Source organism: Catharus ustulatus, chromosome 7 (assembly GCF_009819885.2).
Source record: "Catharus ustulatus isolate bCatUst1 chromosome 7, bCatUst1.pri.v2, whole genome shotgun sequence".
NCBI classification, from domain to species: domain Eukaryota; kingdom Metazoa; phylum Chordata; class Aves; order Passeriformes; family Turdidae; genus Catharus; species Catharus ustulatus.
Genome location: NC_046227.1, coordinates 33,454,438 through 33,472,616, shown reverse-complemented (window position 1 = coordinate 33,472,616; position 18,179 = coordinate 33,454,438). Strand labels below are relative to the sequence as shown.

At 40.8% G+C, this 18,179-nt stretch overlaps 1 protein-coding gene across 1 annotated transcript in view; it reads right to left on the bottom strand.

Moving 5' to 3' along the window:
• Positions 1–18,179, bottom strand: part of THSD7B (thrombospondin type 1 domain containing 7B) — a 239,071-nt gene that overhangs the window by 126,956 nt on the left and 93,936 nt on the right. Inside the window, exon 4 of the mRNA XM_033065271.2 lies at positions 2,921–3,716. Coding sequence (XP_032921162.1) covers positions 2,921–3,716 — 796 coding nt within the window. The remainder of the gene's footprint in view (positions 1–2,920; positions 3,717–18,179) is intronic.

Below are 18,179 nucleotides of genomic sequence, written 5' to 3'. Positions count from 1 at the left end.
TTGAGAAATGTGGAACCTCCAGACTGAAAAGATATTTTATTAAAAACATCCCCAGCTCTGCTTCCCTGAAACAGATTGCCCAGTTTTCCACATGCTCTTCTCCAAGTAATCCCTATTTAGAGCCCTGCAATCAGACACCTGTAAATCACTGGTGATAAATTGGGCATCTTTGCCATTTCATTATAAATCAGGAGGCAGGATGAGGATGTGGCCCTTCTCTGGTGGCCCTTGGTGGTGGTTAGCTGCAAGAACTGGGCTGTGCTGGAAGGCAAAGCCCTGGCAGACCAGCAGCTCAGAGCCCACTGTTACAAAGCACATCTTGGGATATTCCTGTCCCTTACCTCAGTTTTCCAGAAGTTTAATTTACAGTGGTGCTTGCTTAGCAGCGTTACTAGAACTGGGAAATGCAGGAGCACAAATAAGGCACTTCTTGCCTGGTTTACAGCAGACACTTGGCTGCCTGCCAGTCCCCACTACAGGGTTATGCAAATGCATTTACTCTTCTTTATCAGCAGCCAAAATACCATTGCTGCTGTAAAGCAACATCTGTAAGATCAGGCCCGTTCTTAGAAGAATGGCAGCAAATCTGCTGCACAACAAAACAAGGAGGACACTACCAGGGGATGCTTAAAGGGAGCCATTGTCAGGAGTATTTGATATCTGTGACACTCCAGCCCTGGAACTAAACAGGGACTGGGTTTTGGGCTGGATATTTAGCTTTGAATTTTAGGTCCAAAAGGAGAAAGGAAAAGTGTGTGAGTGTCTGGATGCTGTAACATGACATGACCTTTTCTCCTCTACTCAATCAATGGGTTTTGCTCTTGCATTTAGAGTAAGAGTAAAGGATGGGTCAGGCCCAGCTCTGCAGTAAATCTGAGACACAAGCTCAGCAGAAAAAGACTGCCAGGAGGTGGTAATGGAGCTGTACACTCCCAAAAAGGGGGCTAGATCAGCAAAATACCCAGAAAGGAACAAGGAAAAAGACATCTCAATCAGGGATAGTCACTAACACTAAAGCTCCCAGCACTGTCTGCACTGTCATCCAGAAATTCAGTGTATAACACAAAAGAGAAAACATAAAAGTTTCCATTTCCATTCTTACAGCAAATACAGCAGTGAGTGTTTCAGGGCAGAGGAAATGAAATTTTTTAAAAACCAGGATCCCCGTCCCAGAGGTTCTGATAAGGAATGAGATACAAGAGGCAGGAGAAAACTAACAAGTGTTAACGACACAAACCTGCTGCTGGTCGCACTGTGGAATAAATCACAAGTGACTCTATTAAAGTCAAGCAGCTACATGAGCATAAAATCTGTATATTTAGAATCAGCATATATTAAGAGACGAGTAATAAAGTCAAGATGTTAGAAACTGCTGGAATATTTCACAAAGCCTGACTTTTTTTCAGCTGATAAAAAAATACTCCATACTTGGCTATGGGTGTAATAGGAGTGGGTAAGGAAAAAGGTTAGAATTCATATTTTCACCTCAGTGTGTGTGCAAAAAACACTGCAGAAATTAACAGGGGCAGACAATTGGATGTAAAATAACCCCTTTCTCTCTGCTATTTGAGTTTGTGCAGTGCCAGGAGCTATGGATTACTGGGAAATAGATTGATTCCTGCAAAATTCAGGAGTAGGATTTTTCAAGAACTTCTATTTTCCTTGAAAAACAGAACACAGTAAGATCTGCAGAAATTCTGACTTCTCAGAAGTCTATCAATTGATCAGTCATCTGTAGCTACTGGCATCTACCCAAATCCAACCTGAAGTCAAACAGCAGAGCTCAGCTTAAATTTAAATGTGAGAAATAGAAAGAAAAATCTTTCCATTATTTGCTGCACATCACTGTAACCTTCACATTCGAATTGCAGCAAAGTAACCGATACAGACAAAGAGAAATCATTAGAAAAAACATTAGATAAGGACATAAATCAACAACCTCTACCAAAGATGGGAGTGCCAGTCACCTACCCTGTACCAGCACCCAAGAGTTATACCCAGACAGGAAGGCTCCTCAATAAGGATGATAATCTCAGGTTTACCCACTGATTTCTTTCCAAAAGATACCTTCTACCATATTCACAAGGCCAAACTTTTCAGACTTATTTTATCCTGTATTGATTTGTAAGAATGAAGGAGTTTAATCTGCCTCAATCTTAGCTTCTAATACCAAATATATGCAGTACATGACTGAGAATGAAACCTCCCTCTCCCACAGCCAGGGCCCAGTAGCAGCACAAAGAGATATATAATTCCATTTCCTCAAAACAGCAACAACGACAACAAAAATCCAGAAGAGAATTATTAAAAATATAAAATGAATTTAAACAGCCACAAATCGTAGAAGAATGCAAAATCTTCAATGCATGCTAGAAAGGAATTAAATCAAGAAAAGGTTCATAAAGAAAACACATTAAAAATTCCATTTAAAACTCAACTCATTCAGTGTGGTGCTGCCAGGCAGAGCCAACATTCCATCAACCAAATCCAGAGGGGATGGCACAGAGCAGGGATCACCCAAACCCAGAGGGAATGGCACAGAGCAGGGATCACCCAAATCCAGAGGGAATGGCACAGAGCAGGGATCACCCAAATCCATTGGGATTGGCACAGAGCAGGGATCACCCAAATCCAGAGGGGATGGCACAGAGCAGGGATCACCCAAATCCATTGGGATTGGCACAGAGCAGGGATCACCCAAACCCAGAGGGGACGGCACAGAGTAGGGATCACCCAAATCCATTGGGATTGGCACAGAGCAGGGATCACTCATAGCCAGTGGGGATGGCACAGAGGAGGGATCACCCAAATCCATTTGGATTGGCACAGAGCAGGGATCACACCAACCCAGTGGGGATGGCACAGAGCAGGCATCACACCAACCCAATGGGTATGGCACAGAGCAGGGATCACCCCTTACCTCAGTGCCACGTGTTTTCCATCGCTCCTCACACACCTGACCGGCCGGGTCTGGTACCCGATCTCCACCTCCCCGGCCTGGTGCTGCGGATGAGAGCCGGGAAGTGCGGATGTGCTTCGCTCTCCAGAGTCCGACCCCAAATCCAGCATAGTCCTCCCCGCCAGCTCCAAGTCCTTAGGATGGGGTGGCTGGCATTGGCCCCAGGGGCCCAGGCGGAGGCTGTAGGTGTGCTGCTCCTCCCCGAGGGGACAGGCAGGAGCTCCACAGGCCCTGGATTCCGTCAGGTTGGGGCACGGGGCTCCGCCGTAGAGCGGAGGGGCGATGACGGCCCGGGTGCGGTGCTGCAGGCCCCGGGCACAGCCCTGGCCACACGGGGACCAGGCCGAGAACTGGGACACGACGCAGTCGCGAGGACAGGGCACCAGGCAGGCCTGCTCGGCGGGCGGCTGCGGGCTGAAATACTCACAGATCTCGCTGGACACCACGGTCCTGTTGAGCTTCTGCAGGCAGCGGACGCTGCGGCGCTGCAGCCCGTGCTGTGCGGTCACACAGAGCTCGGCTCCCGCCTCAGCGCCCGCGGCCGAGACGAGCCCGCACCTGTCCCATCCCGAAACCTCCCACTGGAACAGTTCCAGGTGCCAGTCGCAGACTTTGAAGCAGCTCCGCTGGCTCTCGGGTTTGTCCTGCTGGTCGCAGTTGGCGTGGAAGGTGGTCCAGCCCTCGGCGTGCATGCACCACACGGCCCGGCTGCGAACGCCGCCCGAGCCGCAGTCCCCGATGCAGCGGCCCCAGTGACCTGCAAGGACAAGTTGGTCAGAAATGCTGAAATGATCCCCCATGGATCTGTCCTGAGAAGCACAAAGCCATAAGCTCAGAACAGTTTGGGTTGGAAAGATCCATAAAGCTCTTCTAATTCCAACCCCTTGTCATGGGCATGGACACACCTTCCACTGTCACGGGTTGATCCAACCTGGCCTTGGGCACTGCCAGGGATCCAGGGGCATCCACAGCTTCTGTGGGCACCCTGTGCCAGGGCCTCACCACCCTCTGCTTAAAGAATTTCTTCCTAACATCCCATCTAAATCTTGCCTCTTTTAATTTAAATATGCTCCCCCTTCTCCTATCATTATCTGCCCATGTTTAAAAATACAGATCATATATAAAATATAAGCCATATCCTGCCATGTATTAAAAAGCAAATAACTACCAGCTAGTCCCTAAAATTGTTTAAATGCTTCCTAAAGGCTGCAAGTCGCTTCTCCCAGTGTACTCATATCACTAAATCACTTGGAGAAATCTGGGGAAAAAAGAAAATGCCTCACAGTGCTTCAAATTAAAGGCAAGCCTTTAATTTCTGCAGCAGTAAAATTCGTCCCAAATGAATATTTCATTTCATTTGTACAAATTAATATAAAAATGATCATAAAAGAACAATCATCTAATAGGAAAAGAAAGTCAAGTTAGATAAGAGGAAAACAGTCTTAATAGAGCAATTAGTCAACAGAATAAACTGCACTGGGAAGCAGCAGAATCATCATCCAAAGGGATAAAACAGTGAGGATAAATACATGAAAATAATCACCCTCAAGGTACACTGAGTAAATCGTTTCCACTTGCAGCACATGGCTCTATGAGAGGTGGCAAAGCCACCATTCAGGAGGAGAAATTAAACCAAAATAAAAGGCAGCAATGTCACTTTTGCTCCCGTAGCACATGAACATACACATGTAACTGTATGAATCTTACTTGAGGATTTACAAGTGAAAGCAATCAGACAAGGCTAAACAGAACGATCTGACTGTGAAAATATTATTCAATAAAAATCCACCAAATCAAAAAAATAATGAGGGCTATAAAGTACAAAACTGCTGGCAAACTGAAAAGCAACGGTAGAGAAAAGCACTCAGGTTGAATCTTAACTATTAAAGGGATTTTGATGATCATCTCAAGGGGGTGTTATCTTGTTCCTAACTTTAAAAACTTTCCAATACCCCATAAAAGAGCCATTTTGTCCAGTAAAAACATTGCATATGTGATTCCTGCCTGAAAATACACTGCAATGTCCCTAACTTTTCTCCTTTTTCAAGGCAGAAAATGAACTTGCAACAAATAAGTCGATTTATATTAAGCAATGCTTCTGCAGTCAATTTTTTTTTAAATTGATTTTAAAACTACCGGAATCAGTTACATGTTCTTTCTACAAAACCAAACACACATAAAAACCAAAACCAGTCCTATAACAGCTGCAATTATAATCCCAGGTATTTTGTTCAGGCAATGGCGGTTTTGTTGGCAATCCCATTGCTCTTTCTCTGTGAATAGAGGAGTTGATTCTCCAGAGACAGGGACTTGACTCTGTGTAGTGAAAAATGAAAATAAATAAAAACTCCTGATTATTTTTTTATTATTATTTTTAGGAAAGGTGGGAAATCAGATAGGAACTGGGTTTAACTAAACTTTTTTTCCAATAGATCCCATGTTCCTCCTGCCCCATCCTCCAGGCCAGGGCTGCCCTCAGTCAGGCACCTTCTGCAGTGGACAGGCTGGGGCAAGAGGGGATTGCAGAGTCCTCGAGCTTTAGACAGCTCCAGCTTTTGCTGAATCCCTCAGGCTATGTGCAAAAATCTTTGTCCTTTTTATGCCTCTGTTCCCCTCTAACAGACATCAGCCCAAGGTAAGGACTCAGCCATGACAGGTATCTTGAATGGGAAAAGGCAGCACCAAGCTCTAGTGTGCTCTACAAGCTGTCCTACACTAATGACAGGCTTTCAACAGAATCCAGTGTGCTTAAAAATTAAGTAATAAAAAAAATGAATCTTTAAATATGCTTTTGAAGATCTTTTACAGGGAAGATGTCCATTGACAACTTAAACATTTGTTCTTGGTACTTCACCTTGATCTAACTGAATATTCTTTTCTAATGCCACCAAGATTTGAAACCAGACATCAGATTATGTTAAAACTGTCATCCAAAGATAATAGTCAAATTCAGACCTTAAGTTCTGGGTGGCTTTTTACTAACAGAGAAAAGTAACAAAGATTAAACATCATGGAATAATTGTATCGTAAATTTATTTATTTCTGTACAGCACTTGAGCAAAGGCAGTTTAGTTTTTTGAGATGTGGAAGTTTTAGTACATGAGAAGTTTCATTTTCACCAGTTTTATTCAAGGCAAAAATTTTTAAAAAATTATTTCCCTTTAGCATTGAACAGAACAGTATTTCACACATCAGTAGGACCTTGAAACACATTAGACCAATCAAGGATTTACTACTTCTTAAGATAGTGAATTGCATTAAAAATAGCATTAAACACCCCCCTCCCCTATGGAGGAATGCCAAGCAGTTGTAGCAGAGGAAATCATCAAACCCATCACTGCTCTTTCCCTACTGCACAGAACTCGTTTCTTTAGTACTTTTTATACACTCCTGGGTGCTGCTCATGAACTGCTCCACTCATGAACAGCAGAATGAGCTCTCCTCACATTAACAGAATAGAGAGACACTCAGCTGAAGCCAGAAGCAAGAGCTGGCTATTATTTAAAGTCAGACATGAATTTAGAATGAAAAATTACCAAAAAAAAAAAAAAAAGGTAAAACTTGTAAGTAATTACACTGTCATTAGACACATTACAATTTGCAACAATTTGCAATTATTCCCTGGCAAACATCCTGAAAACAGAGCCTGCTTTTGGCATACCAGAAAAAGCAACATGAAAAAAAAGGTCAAAAATCAGATGCAAAACCCATTACTATAGATTTTTTTCACATCCTGACAATCTCCTCAGAACATGGCAGTAAACTTATCCACAGTGTTTCACTGCTTAGTTAAATATCCCGTTTAGTAGCTTAAATGAGGAGAAAGCTGTAAATACTCAAGTCAATAGTCCACTTTGTAATTAGAATTTAATTATTTTTAGAAGGCTCATATTAAATTTACACTTTTCTCAAAATATATCTGAGTCAATTAAAAGAAACATCTCAGAACAATATGAATTATAATATTAACTGTGTTATAAACCCATTGGAATTTAGGCATCAGAAGCCTGAATTTCAGAAACATGCTTTACAACTCCCCATCTAGAATGGAAGGCCACTGGTAATTAAAGCAGAAGACTAAAAGGAAATTAATTTCACAGTGATCTGTCTGTAGAAAGTACAAAAATATGAAGATAAAGGGTTGACAGTCTGTCTCCTATGTATTGTAACCTAATCAGAGGCTGGATGGATGTTTGATCTCCTCACAGCAGGACAGGGATGGCAGAAACAGACTGTGGATGTACATGGAAACAGGGAGCTCCAAGTTGGGTGTAGGGGAAAACCTCCCTGCTGTGAGGATAACCCTGGGAACAGACTGCCCCAAACCTCATCCTTGTGATGCCTGGAAAGGCTGACCTGGAACAGAGACTAGACAGAGCAAAAGGAATAAAGCAGGAATTTATTCAAAGGATTCACCTTGGGCAGTGCTAGAGCCTGACCAGGGCTACATCCAGATCAAATCCAAGATGGATCCTGGTCACGAGTTTTACACTTTTATAAGTTTTGGTTCATCATCACATCTTGGGGTCAATTGTCCAACCACAGCCCAGGCTATGAAGTCTCAGCCCCTGCCTTGCCCCCTTTCCCTCACTGTTGTTTCTGCTTTTTGGGTACCAGCTGTCCTTGATTCTCGAGCTGGGAAGGGATTGTTTTGTGTAAGTACCCTGTGAAGAGAACTTCCTAACACCTAACATGAAGTTTCAGGATTACACACTAAGCAGCAGAGAATCTGAAAAATACAAAAGCTAAAAGCCAAGGCATCACTTGGAGGTTTCCAAGATCTGACTGAACAAACCCTGAGAAACCTGGTGTGCACTCAACGCTGAACCTGCTCTGTGACGAGGTTCAACCAGATGAACTCCTGTGGTTCTTTTCAGCCTGGGTTTCTCTACGTTGGAGCATCTAACTGACAGCAAGGCTTTCTCCAGCAGGATGCCAAAAAAATAAAGTTTATCACTAATAAATACCAGTGAGATCTGAAAAGTACCAATAAACACACAGCAGCATGAATAAATCCATTAGTCAATCAAGCCAAAGAGACGTTCAACCAAATCACTATTTCCAAAAATGAGAAGTGAAACAAAACTTGCTGGGCTCACACAAGAATTGTAACAGACAGATGAGGTGTCTTTGTTTATGAACAACTGTGAACAAAGACATCCCACTGCTTCTTCCAGGGCATCTGTAACACTACCAGCAATGACATGAAAGGGATTAATAAGTCAAGACAATCTATTAAAGCAAAATTACACGTTGTTCTGTTTCTAATCTTTTATCAGCCAGAAAGAGCTGTACTATCACCCCATACAGCTTCTCTAACCCCATTCAAAACATGCAATAACACAGCAAAAGGAGTTTATTTGAGGCACTGTGCACTGATTTGTTTTTCCTGCCTGCAAGACCTACCTATAACTGCACCATAATTGCATCTGAAAGGATGCAGTGGCATCTGCTCTCTGACACACAGGTCACACACACATAAGCAGACTATACAAACAATAATTACACTTTACAGACAAAATAAAACACCACTGAACACCAAACTTAGAAGAGGAATCCCAGTAAGAGCTGCTTAGTATGTTATTGCTTCATAAGAATTGCTGGAATAATTATGCTCTGTTTATTGCAGCATTTTAGCTTAATTGAAACCATTTCACCATCAGAGAATTCATTCAATAATAAGCATCTCCCACAATGACTCTGTCCCTGTTGCTATGCTCTGATTTGCAAACTTAGCAGAAGATGAGCAATCAGTAAAATAGAATATTGTGTTAGTAATTTGTATCAGATAATAGATACGCTCCAGTGAAGGAACACTGAAAAAATTAATGGAGAATCATTGGAATAGTCCCATTTTCTACCCATTTTTACCTTGTCTTTCAGTTTAAGTATCAAATTTAGGAGCAATTATTCAAGACCTTAACAACTTGCTTTTGAACAGAATCTCCTAATTCTTATCCATCATAACAAAGCCATACAACCTCATTTACTGAGGAGAAACTCCACCAGATGTGACGTAACTCCCCAAAATCCCTGCAGCATCCACTTTAATTCTTCTGCTCAAAACGTTCCAGAACCCCTCTGAATGTCATCCTTCCACCAGAGCATGGTTATGGGAAGTGCAAAGCTCCAACTCAGCCCATGAATTCTGAGAAAAGGTAAGAACTGACTCAGAGAACACATGAGCCTCATTCTTAATGGCACTACAGCTAATTAATCTTCATTATTAGTAAGAGACAAAAAATAAATTCCACTGAATACGTTTCATCAGAATAACTGGTTGCTTTATGAGAAGATTTTATGAGATTTATGTAATTTTAATGCAATTTTATGAGAATTATGCATATTTTACAAGATTCAGGCATATATTTATTCTAATATGCCAAAGCTCTTGAAGATCATACAAACCACAACATAGTTCCTCATCAATATCTTTATTCCTGGCATGATATAAAGGCATTGTGGTTTTAGGCACATTATGCCAAGAAAAGTAATTCTAGAGATTTAGATAAGGATCCTACAGCCACATTTTTTCTTGCTGACTAAACAGGCTAAAAGCTTTGGAGTCTAGGACACCAGATCTGGGATATTTCAGTATTTTACAATACAAAGTAATGTCAGTATAGCTGTAGTTGGTTGAACTGCCCATTCCCTTGTTCCTAAAAGAGCCTTCCCGTCACCTTGCCCTGCATCTACTACCACATCTCAAAATACAGATTATTTTCCATGCCTATTCTTAACTGTCTCAATTATTTTCCTATTTATTATTAACAGCAATTCATTAAATCTCTTTGTACTATAATCTGTATGAAAGATTCTATACAGAAGACTATTGTTCTATTTTCAGTATGTCACAAAGGGCATAAAAAATTCCTCTGATTCCTGGGATTAATTTTAAATATCTGCAGTACTTTTTTAAACTTTCATGACCTACACAAATGAGCAATTCAGCAGCTTAGTTATTCATCTTATTTCAGATCTGAATAAATGTGAAATTTAGTGACTTACAGCCATGCAGCAGTTTGTTCCAATTTTACATTTCAGGTTTCTCCCTTATTATCCATATGCTGTAACACTCAAGACACACTCCAGCAAGAAAGATATTTTGCAGCAGAATGTAATGAATACTGCTGTTTATAAAAATACAGAGATTTACTAACCCCTTGGCACTGGAAGGCAGGACTTCCCAATATACAGAACTAATGTAAATGGTATTAGCTGAGCTACTCAATCACGTGCCTACACCCCAGAGACAGCCCAGGGAAAAATATTCTTTCAACTCTCAATTAAAAATAGAAAAATAAAAAATACCCCCACACATTCCAAAACATTTCTGCCATATTCATCCAATACATTTTGAGGGTCTGTAAGAACAGATTTCTGGCCTTGACAGCACTGGATACTAGGAGATGAGACCATAATGTATATAAGCCTGTGTAGTGGAAAACACGAAGAATAAATAGATCTTATCAACAGATACAACTCTAAATTGTTTACTGCATATGAGATTAAAACAACCTCAGTACTAGATTATAAATAGCTATAATCAAACTCTGGCCTTTTTGGAATTCCAAACATCCATGGAAACCAATCCTTCTTAAAACATAATAGCCTTTGTAAGGTGTTTGTAAATGTAACCTTAGGAGCAAAAGAAATGTTTCTTCAGACACTCCACTCATACTCTGGGGTTTGTAATTCCTACAGGAACTGTTATCACTCAGAGAAAAAAAACAAAACCAAAAAACAGAATCAACACAAGACCAGTTACACAGCATCTCCTGTAACACAAACCACGGTTTGCCACTGAGGAAATCGTGGGCATATTGCTGGACACCCCTCTCAGCAGCACCTACTTCTAAGCCCCAGTTACACTTAAATCTTTTATCCAGTCCACAGGAAACCTCAGATCCCTTCAAGCACAATGAAACAAGAAGTTGAGGAGATCCACTCTGCTATTTGCAGGAAGAGAGAGATATTTGTGAATGGGGTTATTTCTTATTTAGTTCAGGTGATTCAAAGGTCTCTCCAGTTGGATGCAGCTCCTTACACCACTGCTTTCATACCAGCAAGCTTCACACAGAGTTTTTTCTGCTTTTCCCACACACTGCCTTCCCCCTGCTGTCCTTCACATAGGCAGTCACTCTGAGATATTTTTCAAGCATGCAAAGCCTGGGTTTCACCCCAGGTTCATGTTCTGCTAACAGCCCAGCTGGGATGCACTCAGCTCTGAGTCCACCTCATCAGCATCATCACAAGGAACCTCAGCAAACACCACTCACATCATAAAATCACAGAATGGTTTGGGTTGGAAGGGGCCATAAACATCATAAACACTCCAATTTCCTGCCATGGGCAGGGACACCTTCCACTATCCCAGGCTGCTCCAAGCCCATCCATCCTTACCTTGAATGCTTCCAGGGATGGGGCAGCCACAGCTGTGCCAGGGCCTCAGCATCCTCACAGGGAAGAACCATAAACACAGTGAAGACTGGCACCCATGAGGGAACCACAGTAAGAAACTTTCTGTCACAGGTTCAGTGCCTTGGTGGGACAGCCGGGGGGAGGCACTGGCAGCAGTTCAACATCTGCTTCTTCGAGCTCCAAGACTCACAGAGAATTCTTATTTTAGTTCTGCAATAATTCATTATCCAGCAAACACCAAAGACAGAGCCCAACCCCTCTTACAAATTGTGGCAACTGCAGTTTCTAATTTTCTTACTCTTTCGTGAAGCTTAAATTGTTGTTCATTGAAATAATAGCAAAATTTCAAAATTGTTTCGGAGAAAAAAGTTGTGAAATAATACAGCAATCTGCACACCTGCAAAACCTCTGTGAAGTATCCAAATTTACTTCACAAGCACATTATCACAGAAACACAAGCATCCCCCTCCAGACATCATTTTAAGGGAGAACTATAATTTTTCTGCTCAGCTTCATCCTATTTCCAAGTTCCACATTTTATAAGCCACCACAGCCCAGAAGCCCACACACATTTTCAGCTACTGTGGTGATCAGCATGCGATGGGAAAGGAATGAAAATCCAGAGCTGCACGTGGAGCTGAAACAGAAGAGCTGCTTTGCCTGTCCTGCAGAGCTGGTTCCTACAGATGTGTCCTCCTGGGGAAGTTCTCCAGGTGGGACCTGTGCTGAGCCCCACTTGGAGTAGCCCCTGTGCCCTTTCTCTGGAGCACAAGTGGGGCTGCCCACAGTGCTTGGAGCAGAAAAGGTAAAACATACATCATGGATCTCTACAGAAATACCTTCTCAACCACATGGGCCACTTATTGTTCCTAATAAACATTATAGAAGAGCTACACAATGGGCAGGAGCCCCATGGAGCCCAACTGCTGCTAATTAGTATTTCTGCAAAGATGGAGAACACCTGTAATAATGATTCCCTGGCAACAGTATAATTAATTCATGTGAAAAGTACTATTTTTAAACATGTGCATTATCAATTCTATAAAAACTGGACAGAGGTTATTGTAGAACTCTACAAATTGCTTTTGCTGGGCATTTTCACTTTATTTACAGTCTGTATTTAATTATCCCCTTTCAATTATTAATAATTAAATCTCCATTTACTCTAGACACTCCATATTCTCGAGGAAGAGTGTTTTGGAAAAGCACAACTCACTGTGTTGTGTGGAAATAGCTGTTCAGGAATAAACCAAGTGAGAAGCTATGCCAAAATGTAAAATATAAGTTCTCCAGCAGTGATTTCACTGTCCCACAGACACACTGGCTGCTGACAGGAGGGTGGCTCAGCAATCTAAGAGGGACCAAGAGCTCCAGTTTCCAGTGCATGGGGAAAGAAGAACAGGCATACAGCACATACTAAAACAAAACAAACAAACAAACCCAAAACAAACAAAAAAATACTCAAAAAAAAGCTAAATCCAGTTCACAGAAGTTCAGTTCGGAGGGGAAATAATTAATGTCATAGGAAAGCAAGAACAAAGACAATAATGTCCTAATTGAAATAAACATCATCACATCATAAATTCTGCTTCTTGACAGCAGAACAGAATACTAAAATACTTCAGGTTGCACTCAGGGAAGATAATCAACATTACCTCACTCCAGCTTGCAGGTGTTAAGATAAGAAAATTCTTGTGCCAAGTATTACAAAATATAACTAAGCACATCATATCTGGATGAGTATGTGAAGAAAGAAAAATCTCCATCCCATCTGGAGGCAGATTTTGCCGGGCATCATTCCAAATTACTGCACATGCAGGTAGGTGAGATCAAAAATATGATCAGATTAAGATCTGAACATCAGGCCAGACTGAGATCCAGGGATCTTTTGAAGGGGTTGCATTAACCCATGAAATTTTCTACTAGTTTTCATTTGAATTTAGTTTCTTCCTTTTCCAGCTGAGATTGATTCCATGGAGCAAAAGCTCTAAGGATAAAGAGAGAAGAGAGTACTGTAGTTTGGCCATAAATTGTGTCAGTCAATAACATGTGTCAATAACAAATCCTGCAAGGTGCCAACCCACAGTCCAGGCTGGGAACAGGCACGTTTAGGGGAAGGGGCAGAGTTTGGGATGCTTCTTATCAATAGCTGCACTTCTGAAATAAAGCAAGCTGAAAGGAGAACATTGGTTCCAGTAAATTAAAGATGAAAGTGTTCAAACATCAAACTGCACCCTGAAGTTACTTAGGGGTCAGCCTTCCAGACTGGTAGATCTTCGCTGCCTCTTTGGCAGGTGTTTTGCTCACACTATCCTGAATTTATAGTGATTTTGCATTTCTGAATAGCCTTCATCTATCACAGAAATCCTAACAGATGGACACCTTTACTTACATTTTCACAGCTTTGGCACAAGGGATAAAACCACCTCCTCTGAGATGTTTAGACAGCTGATGATACCTAATCCTGAGGCTGGGTTTGCTAGCACAGCCCCACATTTCTTTCAAAAACCACTACCAGATGTGGCAGGCAGCATTCAGGCTTTCTGTTTGCTGAGCAGAGATGAACAATCTTGAACTTGGAAATCTGGTCACTGTTGCCATAAAAGATCTCACACCCTGATTTTTGAAATAAAAGAATGGTGACATGGGAAAATATCAGTTACAGATGCACATATGCTGTACATTTATTTCACAGCCAAACAAAGGCATCTGCTATCACAATGTTAGCCCACACTTTGCAACTGAAGATTTTTTAGAAACAGACGTTCTTACACATAAGTAATCATTTAACAAGGCCTCAGAAAATGCAGCCCTTAATAGATTTAATTAACAGGTTAATGATGTGCATAGCATGCATGCTCTCAAAAGCAAAGATTTTCACATTAAGCTTGTTTCTGTTTCACAGAAGCAGCTTTCTGTAGAATATCTGTGCTAATGTAATTACACATCTGGCACTTCTGCTGCTTTCAATTGCAGAGATATTTACAAACAGTGCAAGTAATTTGCACAAGAGAACCTATCTGTTCTACTGTTTTACACTACAAAAAATATATTTGCATGAAAATCCAACTGCAAAGAGTCCTTTTTTGTACTCCTGAATGGTTCTATTGAATATATAAAATGATCATTTAGCCTGCACAATAAATCTAACACACTGATACCATGACTGCCTGAGATACCTGCATAAACTAAGCCTGCCTCGGGTTCACCTTGATATAAAAGGGTCAAGTAGAAATTTTTAGGTAATTTTAAATTAAACATCAGCCCTGGTAATCATCTCTGGTCCCCTGTGCCACCACCTGGCAAAACTAATGTTTTAAAATATAACTTCTTGGAGATGTTCATTCATCATCCTCACTGCAACTGGGAAATGATCAAAAACCAGGCCAGAATAATGGAAATCCCACATTATCTCTACCAGTATTGTCAAGATAATGCTGTGGTTATTAATTTAAATACGTCTCAAAGAACTATCACAACTTCAAACGCGATTCAAGGAGATAAAAAGCCATTCCTGCCTCAAGCTGCTTTCAGTTCAATTTAGGTCACATTTAGGTTCATCAGATAGCACCTGAAATCCCTCAACTTACTAAATATTGACAGAAGATGTTGCTGCCCTGGTGTTTAATCAAAGGAGTGGATGAGCCCAAAGTCCTGACTGAAAGGAGATGCTATCAAAGGAACCTTCCAACACCTGCTCAAGCTCAGGAATGGCAGAAAAGATAAGCCAAGACAAATATCTCTTTCCCCTTCATATCTTAAGACACATCTGATTAAGAAAAATCATTAATTATTTAATAAAAGAAAATGGATATATGTGTGAATGTGCATGATGTACATAAATGATGTCAAATATTTAAATGCACAAAGACACATAAATCTGTGCTGTGAGATATTTATATCCAAATTATCCCATTTTGCTCACATTTTGGAATCAACCAGTGTTTTCCTGCTCAGTCTGTACCCAACACACCAGAAGAATCTGTAAAATGTCATCACTGCCATACCATGGGTTCTGAAATACTGGAGCCAGCTCCTAACCCCCACAGGAGACACTTCCAGTGCCTTGGAGGTCATGATGGAGGCTGTGGATACTTCCGAAAATCAGATCATGACAGGCAATGGACAAAACACTGAAATCTGGTAACCTAATTATTCCAAATCTCCTGAGAGTAATGCAGACAGGCAGAATGAGGAGTGATTTTGGAGAACAGGGCAACAAAAACACTTAGCTAATAATCCTGAACCACACATTTCAAGTGGCTTTTAGTTTTGCTGATTTTATAAGAGTAAGCTGTTTCCATATGAACCAGCTCATTAGCATGCCCCAGCTGGTTCATTAACCAGTACATGAAAATTCAGTATCACCACAAGAAAACAATAAACTGCTACAGAAAGAAATTCCTGAAGAGATGGCAAGGGCTCTCCGGGCTCTTCCAGAAGGAAATCCAGCTCTTGGTCTTCTCCCCTGGTTTAAAGAACTGCAAAGTTCAGAGCAGAGTTTGTGTAACCACCCAACAGCCACAGGAAACCTGTCCACACCCTCAGCAGATGGGGAACACTCAGCTGCAGACAAATCAGACTAGTACTTCTGTGAAATAAGAAAAATTGGCTTTCCCACTAAGGATACTGACATAACTGCTGTTAATTGAGTTTTAATTCCACTAGGAATTCTTTAATTCTATGAAGCCACTTGGACACAGTATTTTATTATAAATGTCTATTCCTTTATCATGATTCCATAATAAACCTTATTCAGAATATTCTGAGGTAAATAAAGCCAATTTGATTTGGGATCCTTTGAACAGTAAGCGATATATTTTACATATACAAAGAAAAATGACTGGTCAAATGCAAAAATCAATGAAGAAAAGGGAGCTAAGAAAATGCAATCCATATTCATTACATGTTTAAAACATTTACAGTCTGCCATATCTGAAGTTTAGAAATTCAAGATATCAATCATCTTTGAAAATTGATCTTAAATGACTTGTATTCCTTTTGCCATGATGCAGAAAGATTTTTAGTTTATATCTAATCTTGATACTAATGCACACATAGAAAGGGTGTTCCAAAAAGCAGAAACAGAAAGCAGAAACAGGCTGTATATGGCAAATAAGCTGCATAAACTTCAAGTCTTTTTAAACAAACAAAATTCCAATTTCTTTAAACAATATTTACTGTTCACAGGATGTGGTTTTTTTTAAAACTCCTTTCTTAAAGCTGGTACAATAAATTTAAATTGTTTGTACTTTAATGCCTTAAGAACAGAGAAGAGGAAAACACTTCCTGACCTCTGAGCTTGGTCACTGTAAGGAAATGTAGGCTGCACTGTCACAGGTTCTTTTACTTAGAGACCAGGTTTTTTTGTTGTCCCATCACTCTTCCCAAACCACTTCACTGTACCATATTACCATTTTCCCAGGTATTCTAACTTAAACCAATAAAACACTCTTGACAGGAAAACTAAGCAACTAAATACTCTTCCACATTCATTTTTACTCATGCAAAAACACAGTATTAATGATTACTCAGTCACCATTTCCATTTATCTAAATTTGCCTGGCTATAATAGTTGCTGCCCAAAGAATTTTCCCCTGATAATGACGGATGTGTGATCACGTACCATATCCACAGAAAGCCTTATTTATTTCCTCAAGCCATCAGTTTGCACCAGAGTATGAAAGCAGAAGCTTCCCACCATGTGTCCAGAAAGCCTCACACCAAACTTTGCAATAAAGAGAATAAAATAACCGCTACATTGCCCTGTATCTCCTTGGCCCTTCAGGGCAGCCTCCCACATGATCCTGGAGAAGAAACCACCAACATGAGCATCATATTTCTGCTGGGAGAAGACTCCACACCTCCCCAGGGTGAGATCCCAGCCTTAGGATGCATGGGAGCAAGGGGACAGCAGCACCAGGAAAGGTGCACAAGGTAGGAACTGAGCAACAACTTGAACTGCATTGCTCTTCTCCACAATGATTAGATCTGGACTAACAATGGTGACTCTCTTACAGCTTCAGCCACATACACCAATAATTAACTGGTTTTATTTATCTCTTCCTCCTTGACCTAGAGCAAGAGAAGCATAAATTTACCTTACCTTTGATTCTTATTAGAGATGGACTGTCCTTCTCAGTCCATATAGATCTGTGTGTTTTTACTCCTAGGACTGCAGTCCCAAATCCTGCCAGAACTGCAGTGAACCAGGAACAGGAACCAGGACCTCCCAGGGCAGCCCAGGCAGAGCACTCTGCCAGAACACTGGCAAACACACTGTGCCTGCTGTGATGCAACAGATTCAAATCCTGAGTCTTGGGAATAAAGCAGCCTCACTAAGTAGAAATAAAGATGTTTTGCATCAGCCCTCACAGTCTTTACATTTATTAGGTACTGCAATGCCTTGGAAAAACAAGTCACTATGGCTCCCTGATTGCAAAGTTCAGAGTCTTGGGTATTGCAACAAACCTTAATCTTTACAAATAATTCAATTTATTTCACATGTAATAGCTGAAGAACACTATGTATAACAAAGAGACATGATAGAAACTGATTATTTTTTTTTTAATACCAACTAATCAGAACATTTTATAAATTCTTCCTTAGATTAAGGATGTATTAAAGCCCTTCTTAAGTTTCATATGTGAACAAACCCATCTATAACAACAAGTCTGTAAGGCTTTCTATATTCATAATTTATGGGAAAAACAGATTTTCCCTGTCGAAACTGGTTTGGCTTGACAACGCCTTTTAATGGTCACCCTAAAAAACCTTCCAAAATCATGCAATTATAATG